Source organism: Eschscholzia californica, unplaced genomic scaffold (assembly GCF_041429995.1).
Source record: "Eschscholzia californica isolate CP2 unplaced genomic scaffold, dmEscCali1.0.p SCAF_6, whole genome shotgun sequence".
In the NCBI taxonomy this organism is placed as follows: Eukaryota; Viridiplantae; Streptophyta; class Magnoliopsida; order Ranunculales; family Papaveraceae; genus Eschscholzia; species Eschscholzia californica.
The window spans coordinates 11,830,851-11,848,582 of NW_028238483.1; the positions used below are offsets into that span (position 1 = coordinate 11,830,851).

General features: G+C 34.9%; 3 protein-coding genes across 3 annotated transcripts; 1 reads left to right on the forward strand and 2 right to left on the reverse strand.

Moving 5' to 3' along the window:
• Positions 1 to 3,097: 3,097 nt before the first annotated feature.
• Positions 3,098 to 4,161, reverse strand: LOC147531745 (uncharacterized). The gene is made up of 2 exons (XM_086649818.1): positions 3,856 to 4,161; positions 3,098 to 3,769 (listed from the first exon to the last, which is right to left on the reverse strand). Exons 1-2 carry the CDS (start codon positions 4,159 to 4,161, stop codon positions 3,098 to 3,100), a joined length of 978 nt encoding a protein of 325 aa, XP_086505944.1.
• Positions 4,162 to 5,085: 924 nt separating this feature from the next.
• LOC147531746 (uncharacterized) lies at positions 5,086 to 6,084 on the forward strand. Its single transcript, XM_086649819.1, has one exon. The coding sequence runs from the start codon at positions 5,086 to 5,088 to the stop codon at positions 6,082 to 6,084; it is 999 nt and encodes a 332-aa protein (XP_086505945.1).
• A 3,674-nt stretch (positions 6,085 to 9,758) lies between these two features.
• Positions 9,759 to 16,580, reverse strand: LOC147531747 (uncharacterized). The gene is made up of 6 exons (XM_086648452.1): positions 16,292 to 16,580; positions 16,063 to 16,208; positions 10,756 to 10,886; positions 10,445 to 10,677; positions 10,267 to 10,367; positions 9,759 to 10,188 (listed from the first exon to the last, which is right to left on the reverse strand). The coding sequence occupies exons 1-6, from the start codon at positions 16,435 to 16,437 to the stop codon at positions 10,142 to 10,144; spliced, it is 804 nt and encodes a 267-aa protein (XP_086504578.1). The 5' UTR covers positions 16,438 to 16,580; the 3' UTR covers positions 9,759 to 10,141.
• Positions 16,581 to 17,732: the final 1,152 nt, after the last annotated feature.

Genomic DNA, 17,732 nt, shown 5'->3' on the forward strand with positions numbered 1-17,732 from the left:
AATCGAAAGTTCTATGGGTGGGCTGTCCAGAAAGATCTAGGTTGAGCTACTATAAAAACCTAGGTTGAGCTACTATAAAACCACTAACTGAAAACTAATATTAATCCTAAAACCAAGGTAGAGCTCACGCTAAAAACCAACCTCTGAATACAACCAACTACGCCAGAAGACAAGAGGCACAACCAGGCCTCACAGAAACAAGATGAAAACAACCAAAAGATCAATAACTACAAAAAGAAAAAAACTAAAAACACAAGTAATTAATATAAAACAACCAAAATATATAAAACTAAAAACACCAAGAACCTGAGTACATAGCAGAAGACTCCCCCAAACAAACTAACAGAACAGAGAAAAGAGAACTAAGTACATAGCAGAAAACCCTAGTACACCATTAACAAACTAACAGAACAGAGAACTCCCCCAAAGTCTAAATGCTATCTCTGCTACAACAAAAAGTCAGTAGTAGGCAACTATAATGCCTACCTTAAAAATCCAAAAGCTCCAAACAAAAGTCCAATAATGGACAGCAGCACAAGAGATAAGAAGCAGACTCAGACTAACAAAAAACTAAAACCAACTTAACACAACAAAATCCAAACTAACAACTACCAACCCCCCTACCACCAAGACTACACAGACTAACACAAACTAACAAAGACCCAAAAGAACTACTGGGAAGATGATTCTGAGAGTGTAGCTTCATCCCTTTCTCCTGCATTGGTTAATATATTCAGACTTCGACTAAGCACCAATGATTCTTCTAGTAATCTCCTAGCTTCCGCATTCTCGAGCAAGATCCCATCCTCCAAAGAATTAGCTCGGGAGAGATTAGAATTACCTTCAGACAAAGGCATAGAACTGTTCCTGATTCTCTGACCTGGGGCCCGAAAGAGCTGATGGGGAGGTATAATCCCACTAGCAGGAGAAGGAGGGGGAGCAATGAGCTGAAGAGGTTCTGGATTAAACTGAGTATCATCTCCCATTACTTCATCCGTCGGATCAGGATTAGACTCAAGCTCCTTATCAGACAAGTTGACCACAATAGGGAAACTATTTAGAGGATGTTCCAAAATCCTACATAACCGACAAATTGCTCCAGGGAATTTTTGATAGCTAATCTTTATCTCTTGTTCACCATCTGAAAATATAGGATTGATTACAGCCAATAAGGGAGCCCTGATATCATACATGAAATGTACTCTCACAGTATTATTGTTAACTCTCCCAAAATTCCTAGGTTTTATGCTAATAATCTTGCCCATACAACTGAAAATGAAATCAAAATCTTCTTTGTTCTGCAATGCTTGAGGAACTTTGTATAACGTACATCTCATTGGCTCAAAATAAAGATCATCAGTGGCATCATTCAACGGGAAAACAACCTCCTTAAGAACCATTATCATACCTCTCAAAATCCAAGGCCTACCATAATTCAGAGCATCCAAAACAAATTGACTCTTAGGCTTAATAAGAAAAGTGTTCACAGGCCCTTCTGTAGGAAAGTAATCACAGTCACGGAAAACTTGGATTGAGGATACAACATCTTCTTAATAAACGAAAGCCCAACATCATAAGGGCAAACCCATCTAGCAATAAAACCTGAATCTATTGGTTGAAGCTCCTGTCTAGATGAAGGTTTGGTGAACCTTAGAGTCAGCTTACCATGAGAGGAGATGGAGTAGTGAGAAGCCATTAGCAAGCAGTGAGGAGAAGGTAGAGATAAGTGAAATTGATGGGAAATAGGGTTGCCCAACTTGTAAGAGTATAAGTAAGCACACTGAAGCTCGAAGATGACAAACAGAACCACCAAAATATCATCATAGTTCGACATGCAGGGTCTCGGGAATTCACTACACTCCAGAATCATCTATTCCTCAGAGGTGAAAGAGACGATTGACATACTCGAAAGACAGTAATGAAAGACGACTACCTAACTGGAAAGGAACAAAACCGACCACAGAAAGACGAAAAACCAGCAAGGTAGTATAAGCTAAACCGACGAACAGCAAGACAAGTGGTTGAGAGATACCTTTACGTGTTGATTATGGTAGTCAGCGTATCTTGGAGTTGTAGCAATCCAATCTTGAGCCCTAGAGTGAGTTGAGGTTCTCCCAATCCCGAAGGTTTCTGACTTGGGAATTCCCCTTTCGCGTGCTTGGAAATTAATGTGATGTTGTCTTTAGTGAGATTAAACCCAATTGAGAGTGTGTGCTTTGATGATTGTTCTTCTTGCTGGCTAATTCTTGGATTGGGATTAGGGTTTTGAAAGGGGATCTGGAGATGGAAAGGAGAAGAAAGAAATCGCCTATATGACGTCAGACCACTCTCTCTCTCTCTCCTCAAAAAATCTCCCTCACCTGGGTTGGTTTGCCTGATATTCCGTCTTTTGTTGGGAAAGTAATGATATGTCTAAATATTGGTTGCGGAAAGAAACTAAAAGAATCAACATGTGAGATAAATAGATTTGTAAAAGTAATTCATACAAGAATGATTTTTTTATTAATGATTATGCATTCAAGACAAAGAAAACAAGATCAGATCTTCTAACAGTTTTTATGAGATTAAAAGATGATGAAGGGAATCCATTTCCAGACAAGTTCTTGAAAGATATTTGTGTAGTAGTGAAAGAAGAAGCGGTTTTGTAATTTTAATCTATTTTATTTGTTTATAGTCTCTAGATTAATTATTGTTTTAATATTTGAGACTTCATAGTTTTGTCCCCATATTAAATAGAAGTCAATTAAGAGCATCCCCAACAACCATCACCAAATTATTCACCAAAAAGGAATCTTCACCAAATTATTTGGTGTTTTCAAATTTTTGAACCCAACAATAAAACACCAAAACACCAAAACTCCCACCAAATCACTATTCATCACACCAGATTTCATTTTTATCATTTTTAACACTCATTAAATTAAACTAATTGAAATTACAAGACATAAACTACAAATTAAAATTAATACGATATTTTTTTGAAACTACAAACCCGAACAACGACATTTTACTAAAATTAAAGCTAATAAGACATTTTACTAAAACTACAACATTTTACGCAAAACATTTACGAAAACTACAAATTGAAACTACTTCATTAATACGGAGGTAAATCATCATCTCCATAGTCATCTCCGCATCCACCGCTATAGCCACCTCCATCTCCACCTCCATACGAACCTCCAAAGGAACTACCACTAACTGTACTACTGTGGTTTCCAAACAATATTTGTTCTTGTTCTCTTCGAAAGTATGATTGTCGTACTGGATCCGTAATTGAATTGACGTCCATTTGCATAATTTTATCTTCCCTGTTTTTTCGATCATTAAGACCTTTCGCCATCTGACGTTCACAGTCTTTTTCAACATTTTGATTTTTCCAAGCATTCCTTTCGATTCTTGCTGTTTCGGCCCTTCTCAATATCTCGAGTGCTTCATCGCCTCGATTGTGAAATCGAGCAACGTCTTTAATTTTTTCTTCGTCTACCCTCTTCCTTATCTTCTCTTTCTTTCTTCCAGTTGGTCGCCTAGAGGACTCTGGTGTGGTTTGATTATCATCTTCATCAAGATTAACAGGAAAAGCTAACCCAGGAGAACAAGGTGAAGGAGACCCTATTTGCGTTTCATTAAACGAATTCATCAACTTTATTCTTTTTGGACCAGCCACGACATATTTTTCACAATCTTTTAGTATAGGCCATACATGATCAAACGGGAATCCTTTTTTTTTCGCGTCTTCCTGAAGGTACAAGGTTCTCGCACTTTGGAGCTACAATGTCGAAAAGAAATCAAATTAAATGTATTACATATATTTTTTTCGATTTATTTGTAATATTATATAATATATATACTTACAGTGTCTATCTCATTGGTACCACTCTGATTTTGATTCTCAATTTGCCGGACACATCCTTGAAATTTTGAAACAGCAGTAGAGATTGTTCGAAAGCGAGACTCTAGAGACCTATCTGATCTACATATTCCACCAGATTTTTCCATTTCTTCATTATAACTTTTAGCAATACGAACCCATAACTGATCTTTAGTTTGATTCATACCCACTATTGAATCTTCAGATGTCCCAAGAAACGACGTACATAAGACTATATCATCATTAGCAGAGAAAGCTTGTTTGTGAGTTACGTTGTTGTTTCTTGCCATATCTTTCTGAGTATTGAGATGCAGAGATAGAAGTATTGAAGAGTATTTATATACCTTATGAAAACTGTAATTTTATGAGATGCAGAGATAGAAGTATTGAAGAGTATTTATAGACCTTATGAAAACTGTAATTTTATGTGTTGAATGGAGATAAAGTGTGTAAGTGGGTAAGGAATCTGTCAGATTGTAAGACATTGGGAGGAGTTTTTTCTTGAAGACTGTAATTTTATGTGTTGAATGGAGATAAAGTGTGTAAGTGGGTAAGGAATCTGTCAGATTGTAAGACATTGAAAGGAGTTTTTTCTTGAAGACTGTAATTTTATGTGTTGAATGGAGATAAAGTGTGTAAGTGGGTAAGGAATCTGTCAGATTGTAAGACATTGGGAGGAGTTTTTTCTTGAAGACTGTAATTTTATGTGTTGAATGAAGATAAAGTGTGTAAGTGGGTAAGGAATCTGTTAGATTGTAAGACATTGGGAGGAGTTTTTTCTTGAAGACTGTAATTTTATGTGTTGAATGGAGATAAAGTGAGTAAGTGGGTAAGGAATCTGTCAGATTGTAAGACATTGGGAGGAGTTTTTTCTTGAAGACTGTAATTTTATGTGTTGAATGAAGATAAAGTGTGTAAGTGGGTAAGGAATCTGTCAGATTGTAAGACATTGGGAAGAGTTTTTTCTTGAAGACTGTAATTTTATGTGTTGAATGGAGATAAAGTGTGTAAGTGGGTAAGGAATCTATCAGATTGTAAGACATTGGGAGGAGTTTTTTCTTGAAGACTGTAATTTTATGTCTTTAAAATCCATCATAACTTGTAGAATAAATCACATACTTCTTCAACACCTTATTTGCAGTAAAACAATGTATTCTTACCCATGCTCATCAAGTTACCATAGCTCGGATTCTGAACTTGAAGAATTCGAAAATATGGCCGCATTTATGCTCATCAATGACGAGGGGATAAACCATCAATTATCAGATGAAGATGATGAACCACATTACATGGGTTCAATTCCTGGACATATAACGATTAATCGTGAAAGAGAAAAGGGGCACAAGCAAATCTGGAATGACTATTTCTCAGAAACTCCATCTTTCAACGATGTCCAGTTTCGTAGACGTTTTAGAATGGGAAGGGATCTCTTCCTAAGGATAAAGTCCGCGATCGAAGCGCATGACCCGGAATTTGTTCAATCAAGTAATGCAGCAAAGAAACTTGGATTATCTTCTTTACAGAAAATGACAGCTTCTATGCGGATGTTAGTATATGGAATAGCAGCAGATGGAACAGATGATTATGTAAGAATTGGTGAATCAACGGCGACAAAATATTTTAAAAGATTTTGTCGTGCAATAATTGAAATTTTTGGCACTGAATACCTGAGAACTCCTAATGCTAATGATATTGCAAGGCTCTTGCGAAAAGGAGAAGAAAGAGGTTTTCCTGGCATGTTGGGGAGTCTTGATTGCATGCACTGGGTTTGGAAAAATTGTCCTGCGGCTTGGGCAGGACAATACACTGGACGTAGTGGACATCCAACTATAATTTTAGAGGCAGTTGCCTCTTACGACCTCTGGATATGGCATGCATACTTTGGAATACCGGGTTCTAACAATGATATCAATGTACTACAGTCTTCTAATTTATTCGCAGATTTAGCAGAAGGTAAAACTCCCCCAGTAAAATATAATATCATGGGAAAAGAATATGATACAGGATATTATCTTGCTGATGGTATATATCCAAAATGGTCGACTCTTGTTCAAACTATCTCTCAGCCTCAAGGTTTGAAGAAGCAACATTTTGCAATGATGCAAGAAGCATGTCGCAAAGATGTTGAACGTGCATTTGGAGTCCTTCAAGCCCGATTCGAAATTATTAAGGATCCAGCGCGTTTTTGGGATAAAATGTCCTCAATGATATAATGTTTACTTGCATTATAATGCATAACATGATTGTAGAGGATGAATATGGCGATCGTACGATACCCAATATTTTCTCTGAGATTCCAACGGCACAAATTGTTGAGAATGAAGCCGAACGTTTCAAACGCTATGCACAAGCAAATTAAAGATAAAAAAGCTCATTTCGAATTACGAGACGCTCTAATTGATCATCTATGGGAAAAAAAAGGAAATGATGAACATTATTGATTCTTCAATAAGTTGTTCACTTAGGACTAATAGTATTGTAATGTCTCCGAAAACCCGGAGTACACAAAATCGATAAAGGTGGAGATGAAAATCATAATAGTTCGATTATGTGTTATTAAGGGTATAAATAAAAATATTTAAGGTAGTTTTTTTTTCCCGAATATTTTGATTAAATGTTTCAGTTTTATTGTAATTTAATTAAGTAATTAAAATTTTTATCGGACCAAAAACAAAAAAAAGAACACTTAAAGGGCTAAAAAGAACATAAAGAGGGACCAAAAGTAGAAGAAGAAACTAAAAGGGGACCAAAATCTAAGTAAATAATACCATGACCCACCTCTCACCATTTTGGTGAGAGGGAACAGTAACTGCCCAGATTTGGGCAGTTACTGTTCACAGCCCTGGAGATTAATGGTGATCTCCAGGGCTGTTGGGTTCCCCAACCCCTCTATATCACCAATATTTGGTGATATAGATGGATGTTGGGGATGCTCTAAGAGCATCTTCAATGCAAAATTCAAAAAAAAACTCTAATTGACACACATACATTAAGTGTCTCTAATTCAAGTCTCAATTGAGATTCTCTTTTCTATGTGGCTAAATTAAGTGTCTCTAATTTAAGTCCTTCTCCAATGCAACACTAAAAAAAACTCTAATAGTTACACATGACACACATACATTTAATATGAAAAAGTGGTTGAGAAATAAAGAAAGACTTCTTATTGGTCAAAAAATTAAATTTGATGACTAGGACACTTAAGACTCTCAAAAGAGATCTCAAAAATAGAGTTTGTAACTGAGACATCTCGAAATTAAATGCTTCCACATCATCTTAAGATCTCAATTGAGTTTTGCATTAGAGGTTTTTTCTATAAAAAACTCTAAAGTCCTAAGCCACACTTAGGATTTTAAGATCGAGTCTTGCATTGGAGATGTTCCAAGTCAAGTATAATTGGCCCGAAAATAAATAATTGGGCCGAAAAATGTTATCCACATAAGATGTTTGATTATCCATATATTGACCACCTTTATTTAAAACAAATAACAATTTGTGGAAGAGATATAACTGTTTGTATCAAACAAACAAGCGGTTTTATAGAGATGTAATTTTGTCATTATTCAGTAAACTAAACTACAGTTAGACTACATTACTTTTGCCCAAAGAACCAAATTGATATCTGGGGGGCTGGTTTGCCATTATACCAAATTATTTTAGAATTTTTGGGCTTATAGTACAAGAAACGGGTCCTAAACACACATTTAGTCATCTCTAATCCTATAAAGGGTTTCTAAACCAAAATATTAATGTAAATGGATATCTAGTCCATTTGTATACATCTAGAGAGAAAACACAAATCCCTAGTATACATATTATATCATAATACCTAAACTAACCTTCCTTATATATAAAAACTGATTTACCTTCAATTCCCCAAATATCTTTTTCCATTTTTATCTCCCACATTCTCTCTCCAATCACGTTTTTATTCAAAGTAACCATTATCTTCATTATCCTCCATAACGGAAACCTGTTTATATCTCTCTCTCAAACCGAATCATCTAATAAACCTCCATTAAACTCAGAAATCTTGTTTCATCTTTATTAGAGCAGCTGAAACCTCCATCGTTTATCAGGTTTTACATTGTGAAAGTCTTTGTTCGTACCATTGATAAGATCTAATATTGCTTCTCAGGTTAAAGTAATAGATTCTTTCTCTCTAAAATTAAACATAACAGATTTTGATTTTGTTCTCAAAGATTTGTTTACTAATTCATTAACTTCGAATGTTTGAGGTTTATTTTCTCCCTCTAAGATTTTCATAACTGTTTATGATCTTGATGTTTAATCATTCTTTACTGATTCCTTCAAATCGAGTATGTTATGTTTGCATCCAACTATCATATCATTTTTCTTTAGATTTAGGTTTAAGCTTCTTGATTTTCTGATATTTCTTCACATCAGATTTTTGTATCCGTACAATTTATGAACCAGATGTTATTCCGTATGGTTTCTCATAACAGAATATACAATATAGGTAGTTTACAATACATTTTCATACTTTCTAGTACATTACGCAAACATCTTCCGTACGATGTTTTTATAACAGAATGTAAAATATATGTATTTTGTTACAAATTATACATACTTTATCAATAATATCAAAAACATCTTATAAATTTGCATAGATTATATATAATTTATTCAACATTATGCGTACTTTTTTCCCAAAACAGTTGCCATGTCAAGCGGACCATACTTCTATTAACCTCCAAATCTTGATGTACTTTGACAAACATTATACATAATTTACGGAACTGTACATGATATATGTTTTTTTATTTAATGTATATGTATTAATGTGTGTAGATTTGATATCACAGATGAAATTTCATACAGAATCATCAAATCAAAGTAAGTCAACGAAACTAAAATCAGATGGTTGGGATAAGATATTTACTGAAACTAGTCAGTTATTTCCTGGTGGTGCAAAAGCATTTCGATATGCTCTTCGACAATATAGTATAAACACATGGCATGATTTCAAATTCATCAAAAATGATTTAAAATGTATAACTGCTGTTGGTCCTGTTCAAGACTGCAAATGGAGAGTACATGGATGGACACCATTTTTCAACCAGAGAAGATTTTGTACGTTTTTTTGTAACATAATGTAAACGATGTGTAATGTAAAATAAATTATGTGTAATTTATTGAACATGACACACATACATTTGATAAATTACGTTGTATACATGACAAATGATGGTTTCCTCGTCATAAATAACACATAATTTACATAATTGTTTCATAATTTGTATTTGATGTGTATTTATGTATGAGTAAAAACGAAAACAAATGCTACTGTAATGTTTCCAGAAAAATATACTCTTTCCAAATCTGAAAGTTAAGTGAGAGAAAGTGACATATACGTTTTGTATATTAACCCCCAAATCACGCTAAATTGATCCCAGAAAATATACTCTTTCCAAATCTAAAAGTTAAGTGAGAGAAAGTGATATATACGTTTTGAATAATAATCCCAAATCACGCGATTTGATCTAAAATATATACTCTTTCCAAATCTGAAAGTTAAGTGAGAGAAAGCGATATATACGTTTTGAATACTAACCCCCAAATTACGTTAATTGATATCAGAAAAATATATCAAATCTGAAATTTCGTTAGGGTTTTGGTAACTAATCATTAGGAGAAAGTTTTGATTCTGTGTCAAAATAAATGATAGATGAGAGAGAAAGGACTAAAAACCTATTTTTAGTCCCAAAAGCAAAAGGACTAAAAACCTATTTTTCGGGAAGATTGGACTATAAACCCTTTCTGAACATTATTTTGGACCATATACCCATGGACCCATTATTTTAGCCCAGACAGCCATTGTCTCTGTTAAATATAATATTACTTATTATTTGAGTATTATTTTGACCCATTTAGTAACTACCATTTTACTATTAGGCTTAATTAATTTGGGCTAAACATTCATTTTCTTACACTTCTACCTCAATCAGAAATATCAACAAAATACAAGTTGGACTTGAGGAAATTTTTTTACCAGCCTATCTACTTTTGCGTCTATTACATTTTGTTCACAAACAACCTTCATCTAATACACCATTGTCTCAGACGCAAACTTATATACCACTCTTTCTAAAATCTATCTTCACAGACCAAAATATGAATATATGCGTACAAGATTTGATTTCCTATCGCTCGTCTTCCAGATTTTTGAGTCACACAAAACTACTAGAAGTAACTAAGAGTATATTGCTCTGCAAGAATTCCCTAAATGAAGTTGGTTCTTTCCTTACTTGCCTAATAATAGTTATGATGAAGCGAACCATCCTGCCTGAGACACCAAACTGCCAAAAAAAGAAAAACATAAAGACCTTTGTAATTAGACGCTGACTAGTAATCCTATAATAAAGAAAATTAATTACCTCGAACCCATCCTCCCATACAAGGGTCTTCGCGAGATGCCTTGACAATGGCTTTAACTAATAAATCACTTCCTTCTCTAACACTCATGTTTCGCACGTATCTAAATATGATAGGAAATAAGTAAATAAAAGCAATGGTTGAATTTATAAGATAATCAATTTTTCTATTAGATATTACCGTCGGTTTAAAATAGGGTGTGCAAGCTTCGCACCGGAACCGATACATTCAAAATCATCAATCGCACGATCTTCGTTTACCAATACAACCTCAGGTTTGTTCGCATTCCAACGACCCATAATGATCTCAAAATCCTTAGACCGGGGACGAGAATGAAAAGACACACGAAGATCAACTAGGTTGACATCGTTTTTCAGCTTACGGATAGTTGGGCTTATTAAGTTCTCACGTATCTGAAAAAGAAGTAGCGAATTATGTTTATTAGAAAAGATTCATTAGCTTAATTTTGTTGTACAATAAAAGAAGATTACCTTTCTTGTAAAATATTTACAAGCTGAATACGCAGAATAATTATTGTCTACAGGAAAGGAATGTAACCTTCCACAACATCCCGCCAAAACCCCTCCATCAAGATCCCTAATCTTTTCCTCGTACAAATGTCCTGCCATGTCATATGAAACTAATAATACAGATCCAAACATTTACAACAATAAATGAGCGACAAATAGAAAAAATGCCTCTAAACAAATAGATTCAAAAAATCAATGAACAATATTAACACAATGCCTCTAAACAATGCCTCACAAATTCAAACATCAATAAACAATGTTTAAGAAATGCTTCTAAAACAACAAAAACCAAAACATAAGCCTCTAAATACGTGCTATCATAATATACAAAATTTCCGATGACATGAATATGATAGGATTATAGTAGAAGTAGTGAGTTTATTCTCTCTAATAGTACTTATTGTCTTACTGCTTTCCGGCATGTTGGTTAGTGGATAAATTCTAAATATTCAGATATTTCATAGGGTACTGACATACATGTTATAATTCGACAATGTGCAATTAATATATACTCCACATTCTTGCATAAATATTAGAAGTTAGAAAATTTCTTCCGAACTTCTACTTTAACGTCTATCTCTGATAAAAAGGAACAAAGTAAAACTAAAATTTAAGCACATACTAAAAGTCTTAAGTTATAGGACGATGCAATGGTAGTACTATTTGCAAGAATTAGACAAAAATGTGTGTATGGCTGTGTTTGCCTTTTGAATTTTTGGAACTCATTGTCGACTAACGTAAGACACCACAAGTAGATGTTCGATGTTACACAGGTTTTAGTTTATACCATTGTCAAACAAAAGAGTCGTGCTGAACCATAATGAGGTGTTTTATAGAGTTTCGTGGATCTTAATCATAAAGCTGAGGCACCCCATTTTCAGGACCAGTCTTGACTTTTTAGTGGCCCGAAGCAAATTGCAAAAATGTGGCCCCTATATTATATGCAAAAGAGAAACCTATATGCGCCTCCTATTTCCACTAAAAGGGCCTCCCGCTGGTCTACGACCACACAAAAGTTTAAGCTATAAATTCTAGCTATATTATAAACACACACAAGACTTTTCACTTGGATTTTGTTAATTCAGCATGAACAAGTCAAAAGTGTTATGCACTCACAACCTTCCTAATTTTGCTCAAATATCTCTGTCATCGCAACTTTTGTCGTCTCTCTCTCTCTCTCTTTCGCCTTTTACCTCTCTTGTAAATTTGTTAACCCTCCCTACATATATCTTTCCTGCTCAAACAAGGTAATGTTGGGTTTAAACATGAATCTTGTGTTTATAACTATAAAGTTTGTCTCGAACAAGCTAAGTGAGTTACTCTGGAATTGACTCTCGCTCGAAAAGTGTCCAAGCCGATTCTGAGCCGCATCTGTGATTAAATGGTTCAACAAGTAACTCGGCTGACTCAGTTCATTCAAGTCGAGTCCTATTTTTTCTTTTAAATAGTAACAAAGAATCTGAATTTATAAACGAAAGAACTCGAATGTTATAATTCTCTGAGAAGATGACAAAGGGAACAAGGATGACTGACATGGTCGTTCAACTTGGTTCATCTCGGGGTCGAGCCTAACTGCATAGAGTCACAGTAGTGGTCCTTCAAAATATATTTTTTTTATATGATGTTGTATTTGTAAAAACATTTGTGTTCATAATCATAAACTAATCGATTAAAAAATAAAATATTAATTATACCATAGATGTGTGTTGAATGATTAATGTCTTTCACACTATATATATTGTTTCTCACACTTCTCATAATGTCTCAAGTTAAGTAGCCTAAAAATAAAAGAAAATAATATAATTTTAATAAAATAAATGCTTTAATTTGAGGTCGAACTTAGGTTGTTTGTGCATTTTAACTTGCCTTCTAACATCTCAACTAAGGTAAGCTGCTGGTTTATCTTTCTGAATATTTCTATAAGTAGTAGAAAAATCGGCCCTTAACTTCTTTGGATAATCCTCTCGTTGGGGCCTTTTGGCCCTAGGGTCCGAAGCGAGGCTTTGCTCGCTTGGGCCTCATAGCCGGCCCTGCCCATTTTGAGCGTACTTTGTGGGTTGTCAGGAGTTGGGTTGTCTTATGAGAAATAATAGAGTGATAATGGAAATTGTTACATCAGATGAATGGTAATATATAGGTTGCACAAGAGAAATCTCATCAACATTAGATAGTACATTCTCAATTTAGATAAAGTAGTCTTTTCGGGCTAAGCAATTCAGAGCGGCATTGGGTCGGCCGAACACCAATCACGCACAAGCTGGTATAAGTTACTTGATCTGACTTACATCTAATCCTAATTATCTATATGCTACATTTTTGTGTATAAAACCATAAATTCTACTCGTATGGTTCAAACCTAACTTGATTTCAAACTTAACAAATAACTAGAAAGAGTCATAATTTACATATAAGTAATTGATCAAACATGAAACATCTATAGGTGGCAAAAAACAATAAATAAAGCCATGCGTAACTAACACATCTACATTTTAACCTTCATCTCTTGATCACCCTCTTCAATTTCCACTACATTAACTTAATTTTGTTATTAACTATTTCAAAATTTTCTAGACCTTCATCTTCATCTACAACTTTACAAGTCGATAAGAGGGAACCTTGTGATTAATGTTTGGGAAAATGGTTATTTAGGTTTGAAATATTATCATAATAACTAAAAAACCTAGATCTTTTCCTATTAAGTACAAATTATCAAAATATTATGAGTATTAATAGGTCAAGTTTAAAATAATATGAGAAACTACTAATCAGGTCATTTTCAAATTATTTCATTCCTTAAATACCCCTGTTTATTAAAATCTATTCTCTCTCTCTCTCTAAAAAATCATATAAATTTTAGGGTTTTATCTCTTCTTCTTCACCGATTCTTCTTATTATCCCATTCTTATTTGATTCTTGTTCTTCTTCTTTGTCTTCTTTGATTCTTATTCAAATTCTAACTCTCACCGAGTTCGTCAAATTCTTGGAATTCCGACAATTAAGGATCGGCATGAACACACTCTTGAATCCAAACCCTAATATCTCTTTCCCTTTCCCTTCATATGAAACCAGCAAACTCATAAATTTTACGAATTCCCGAAACCAGCAAATCTCTCTTCTGTTATCCACTAAGAAACACTAATCTTCAATTCGATGGAAACGAAGCTCGATACCAAGAGTAGCAATGGAGTCAACAAAGATTGATAAATTAGAGCTTCCTGAATGTAATCTTCGTAACCCTACAATTTCTACTTCATATCGTAATTCCGATTCCCCAAAGCAAATCAAACTCTATTGGAAGCTCAAGTTAGGGTTTGTACTGGACCTACTCAAACAAAGCCTCCAAATGAAGAACAAGCTTAAAAGGTTTTGGATACAATTCTCTGATCAGTTTTTTTTTTCAAATTTCAATTAAAGTTATCATCTTTTTAGGTTTTATCTTTGTTTCTTAGTCATTTTGGTTAGTGGGTTCAATTTTGAATGAGTTTTATTTGTATCATTAGCAAGAGGAGAATTGAGAGATGATGAGGAAGAGGTTTCTAGGGCTCAACTTGGACCATTTTTCGCTGCAATAACTATTGGATCGAATTGCTTTCCAGAAGCTACATAATGGGGTGAAGGAGAAAGGAATGCAATGAATGTTAGAATCGATTGTTAGTCTCTTACCAAGAGAGAAGAATGCAATGCCAGTTAGCTTCCCCTGTATGTTCCTAAAAGCAGCTATACATCTTGAAACAATGGTTTCCTGTCGACTCGATCTTGAGAAGAGGATAGCCCTGCAACTTGAACAAGCAGTATTGAGTGACATATTGATACCTTTAAATTCTTCTACCTTCACTTTACACCACAAATGAAATGAGTTTTATGAGGAAGAGAGCAAGGAGCAAAAGTAATTTTTCAAGAAGAAAGACATAACCAAGAAGGAATTGCAGTGGGTTCAATGGAGGATTGAAATGCTTGAAGTGCTGAAATATGTGAAGGAAGAGTTAGAACTTGAAGATTAATGAAGAAAGAGAAAGTAAGAAGATATTGAAGAAGGGTATTAGACATAATGAGAATGTGTTTTCTCTCTTTCATTGTGTGTATTTGTATGAGTTGTTTGTTTTGTCAAGTTATTTTCCTCATATGAAACTCATTTTGGGGGTCTTTAATGTAGTTTTAAGTGTTTCTTAGATTTTGATTACTATCAATTTTCTTCAAATGAATTTCTCCTTCTTTGGATCGGTAATTTCTTGTTTGATCCCAAAATCCAATCCAACTTTAGGTTAGGGGGGGGGGGGGTTTCTCTTGTTGTTCAAGTTTGAATTGCGAGAATCTAAGGTCGTCTAAGATCAAATCAAGCGTTTGTCCTAACAAAAAACTTTTTGCAATCTGAGAAACTCAAGATTATATCCTCGATTTTTAAATCGAGTTTGCAAGATTTGCAACTCAAAATTATATTCTACAAAGCTTGCATATCATGTTTGCAATCCATATTTTGAAAATACTGTTTGTAGTTTACATTATGCAAATACACGTTTGCAGTTTATATTATGCAAACACACGTTTGCAGTTTACATTATGCAAACACGTTTGCATAACAGATTGTTGCAAACACGTTTGCATAACAGATTGTTGCAAACACGTTTGCATAACAGATTGTTGCAAACACGTTTGCATAACAGATTGTAGCAAACACGTTTGCATAACAGATTGTTGCAAACACGTTTGCATAACAGATTGTTGCAAACACGTTTGCATAACAGATTGTTGCAAACACGTTTGCATAACAGATTGTTGCAAACACGTTTGCATAACAGATTGTTGCAAACACGTTTGTAGAAAATCGTAAAGGAAAAAACGCCGTTTTTTCTGATTTTTTTTTTTTTTTGAAAAAAAAGTATTGAAAGTGGATCTTGTTAGAAAGCTAATGAAAAATCATTTCTAAATATATAATTTTTATAGAAATCCGACATCTCAAACAAAATGACAAAAAAAGGTATTTTAGTATTTGCACACTTTTTGACCTGAATAATAATTTTCAAATATTTTGGGTTTTTCTACTCATTTTCAATATTATTTTGACCTTTCTAGAAATTACCCCATGTTTTCCTTTCTTAGGTTATCTATACGTGGCAAAAAACAATCAATAAACAATGAATGTTAAAAAGATGCTTCTAAAACAACAATGACCAAAATAAGAATCTAAAAAAAAATGACAAGATATGCCTCTATAACACATCAAATAGAGAAAAATACCAAGAGAAAGTTTTAAGAAGTCATAAGACTTACTGTCAATGTCAGGATGAAAGTAACTGCAACCATCTGAGGCCATAAGAATAGCTTTCTCAAGGATCAGAACTATAACGTTGTTTGCATAACGATACTTAGATTGCTTTCTCTCAAAAAAGGGGGAGTGGTACTTTAGGAAAAATGATCTGTAAATTTTTTGAAAATGAACAAATTATTCAATACCAAGATCAGCTTAATAAGAAGAGAAATGGACTATTAAGGATATTACCTGGAGGGACGAAGTGCTTTCCGTCCACACGTCTTCATCGAAGCGGAGATATAGAGAGAGAGGGAGAGGGAGCAAGAAGTGATGAAATGTGTATCTGAAGAAAAAGAAGATAGAAAACTCTTTTGACAGTTTATATAGACGCCCATGTTACTGCTAAAGGCGCCTCCCTACTGTCAAATTTTGTGGGAGGACGACGAACAGGGAGCCCTTCGATTTTCAATCTTAGGGTTTTGATACGTTGGAAAATTGGCTGCAAATATCAATTTGCGTAGGAAAATAGATTTTCCTACTGTTTGTTTTTTTTTTTTTTTTTTTTTTTGTTGAAAAGAAACATAAAGCACCGAACTAGGCATTTAGCTCGAAAAACAGGTTCTCCTTCGACTGCCAAGTACGACTGATCCCTCGAGTTCTCGGCCACTTCGCTAGTGCGTCCGCAAGCGTATTGGTTTGGCGCGGGCAGTGTTGAAATTGAATGTTCTCGAAGTGGGGAAAGCATGCTTTGATATTCTTCATGTGATGAGTTGATTGCCAGTTGAGAGAGTGCTTTTCATCCTTGAGGTGTTGAATGAGGTTGTTGTTGTCACTCACTATGAGAAGGTGTTGGAACTGGAGATCGGTCGCCCATTGAATTGCCTTCAGGATCGCCAAACATTCACATTCCTCTGCCGTCTGTCCTCTCACAGGCTCTGCTTTTGCCATCATGAAATCTCCGTTTGTGTCGTGAATAATGCAACCTACTCCCGCCAGCTCTGATAGTTTGATGAAGGAAGCATCCACATGTATTTTGACGAAATGATTGGATTGATGTTCCCAAGCCGCGGTGATTACTCCGCCGGTGGAGATTTGCTCCTCCTGGAGGCTGGTTGAGTAACATAGAATCTGCCTGATCACCTGCTGTGGTGTGTGAGCCTTCCGACCAAAACTTTTATCACATCTCGCCTTCCAGATGAACCACATGATTTTGGCGAGGATCGCTTTTGTGGAGTCATCCCAATGTTGCCATGTCATAATCCACTCATAAGCCGAGGTCACTATATCCGAGCGTATGTTGAAATAGAACCAAATAGATCGCGCAAAGGTGCAGTGGAGAAGCAAGTGAGACAAGGATTCCCGCTCCTCACAGAACTCACATTGAAAGCTGTTGCCGATATATTTGCCGATTTTGTCTTTTACTGGCAAACTGTTGGTGCAGCACTTCCAGAGGAAAAGTTTGATTCTCGGAATCGTTTTGATGGTCCAGATGAACGACCAGTCAATCGTGTCGTTATCTCCATTATCGTTGCTCAGAAAATTGTACATGGATTTGACCGTGAAATTTCCAGAGTTGGTGAGAGTCCATACCATAGTATCCTCTGCCCCGACGTGCAGATTGATACTAAGGATGGCTTTACTTATATCGTCGTTAAAATATTGTTGTAACAAGGTCGCATCCCACTTGTTA

Bases quoted from the DNA above. Each gene is read 5' to 3' on its own strand.
- LOC147531747 (XM_086648452.1), bottom strand. From the start codon at position 16,437: ATGGGCGTCTATATAAACTGTCAAAAGAGTTTTCTATCTTCTTTTTCT. The intron at 10,887-16,062 runs GTAAGTCTTATG...ATGACATGGCAG, and splicing joins CTTTCATCCTGACATTGACA to GACATTTGTACGAGGAAAAG. The intron at 10,189-10,266 runs GTAATTAATTTT...TTTTTTTGGCAG, and splicing joins TATGGGAGGATGGGTTCGAG to TTTGGTGTCTCAGGCAGGAT.
- LOC147531745 (XM_086649818.1), bottom strand. From the start codon at position 4,161: ATGGCAAGAAACAACAACGTAACTCACAAACAAGCTTTCTCTGCTAAT. The intron at 3,770-3,855 runs GTAAGTATATAT...TCGACATTGTAG, and splicing joins GTACCAATGAGATAGACACT to CTCCAAAGTGCGAGAACCTT.
- LOC147531746 (XM_086649819.1), top strand. From the start codon at position 5,086: ATGGCCGCATTTATGCTCATCAATGACGAGGGGATAAACCATCAATTA.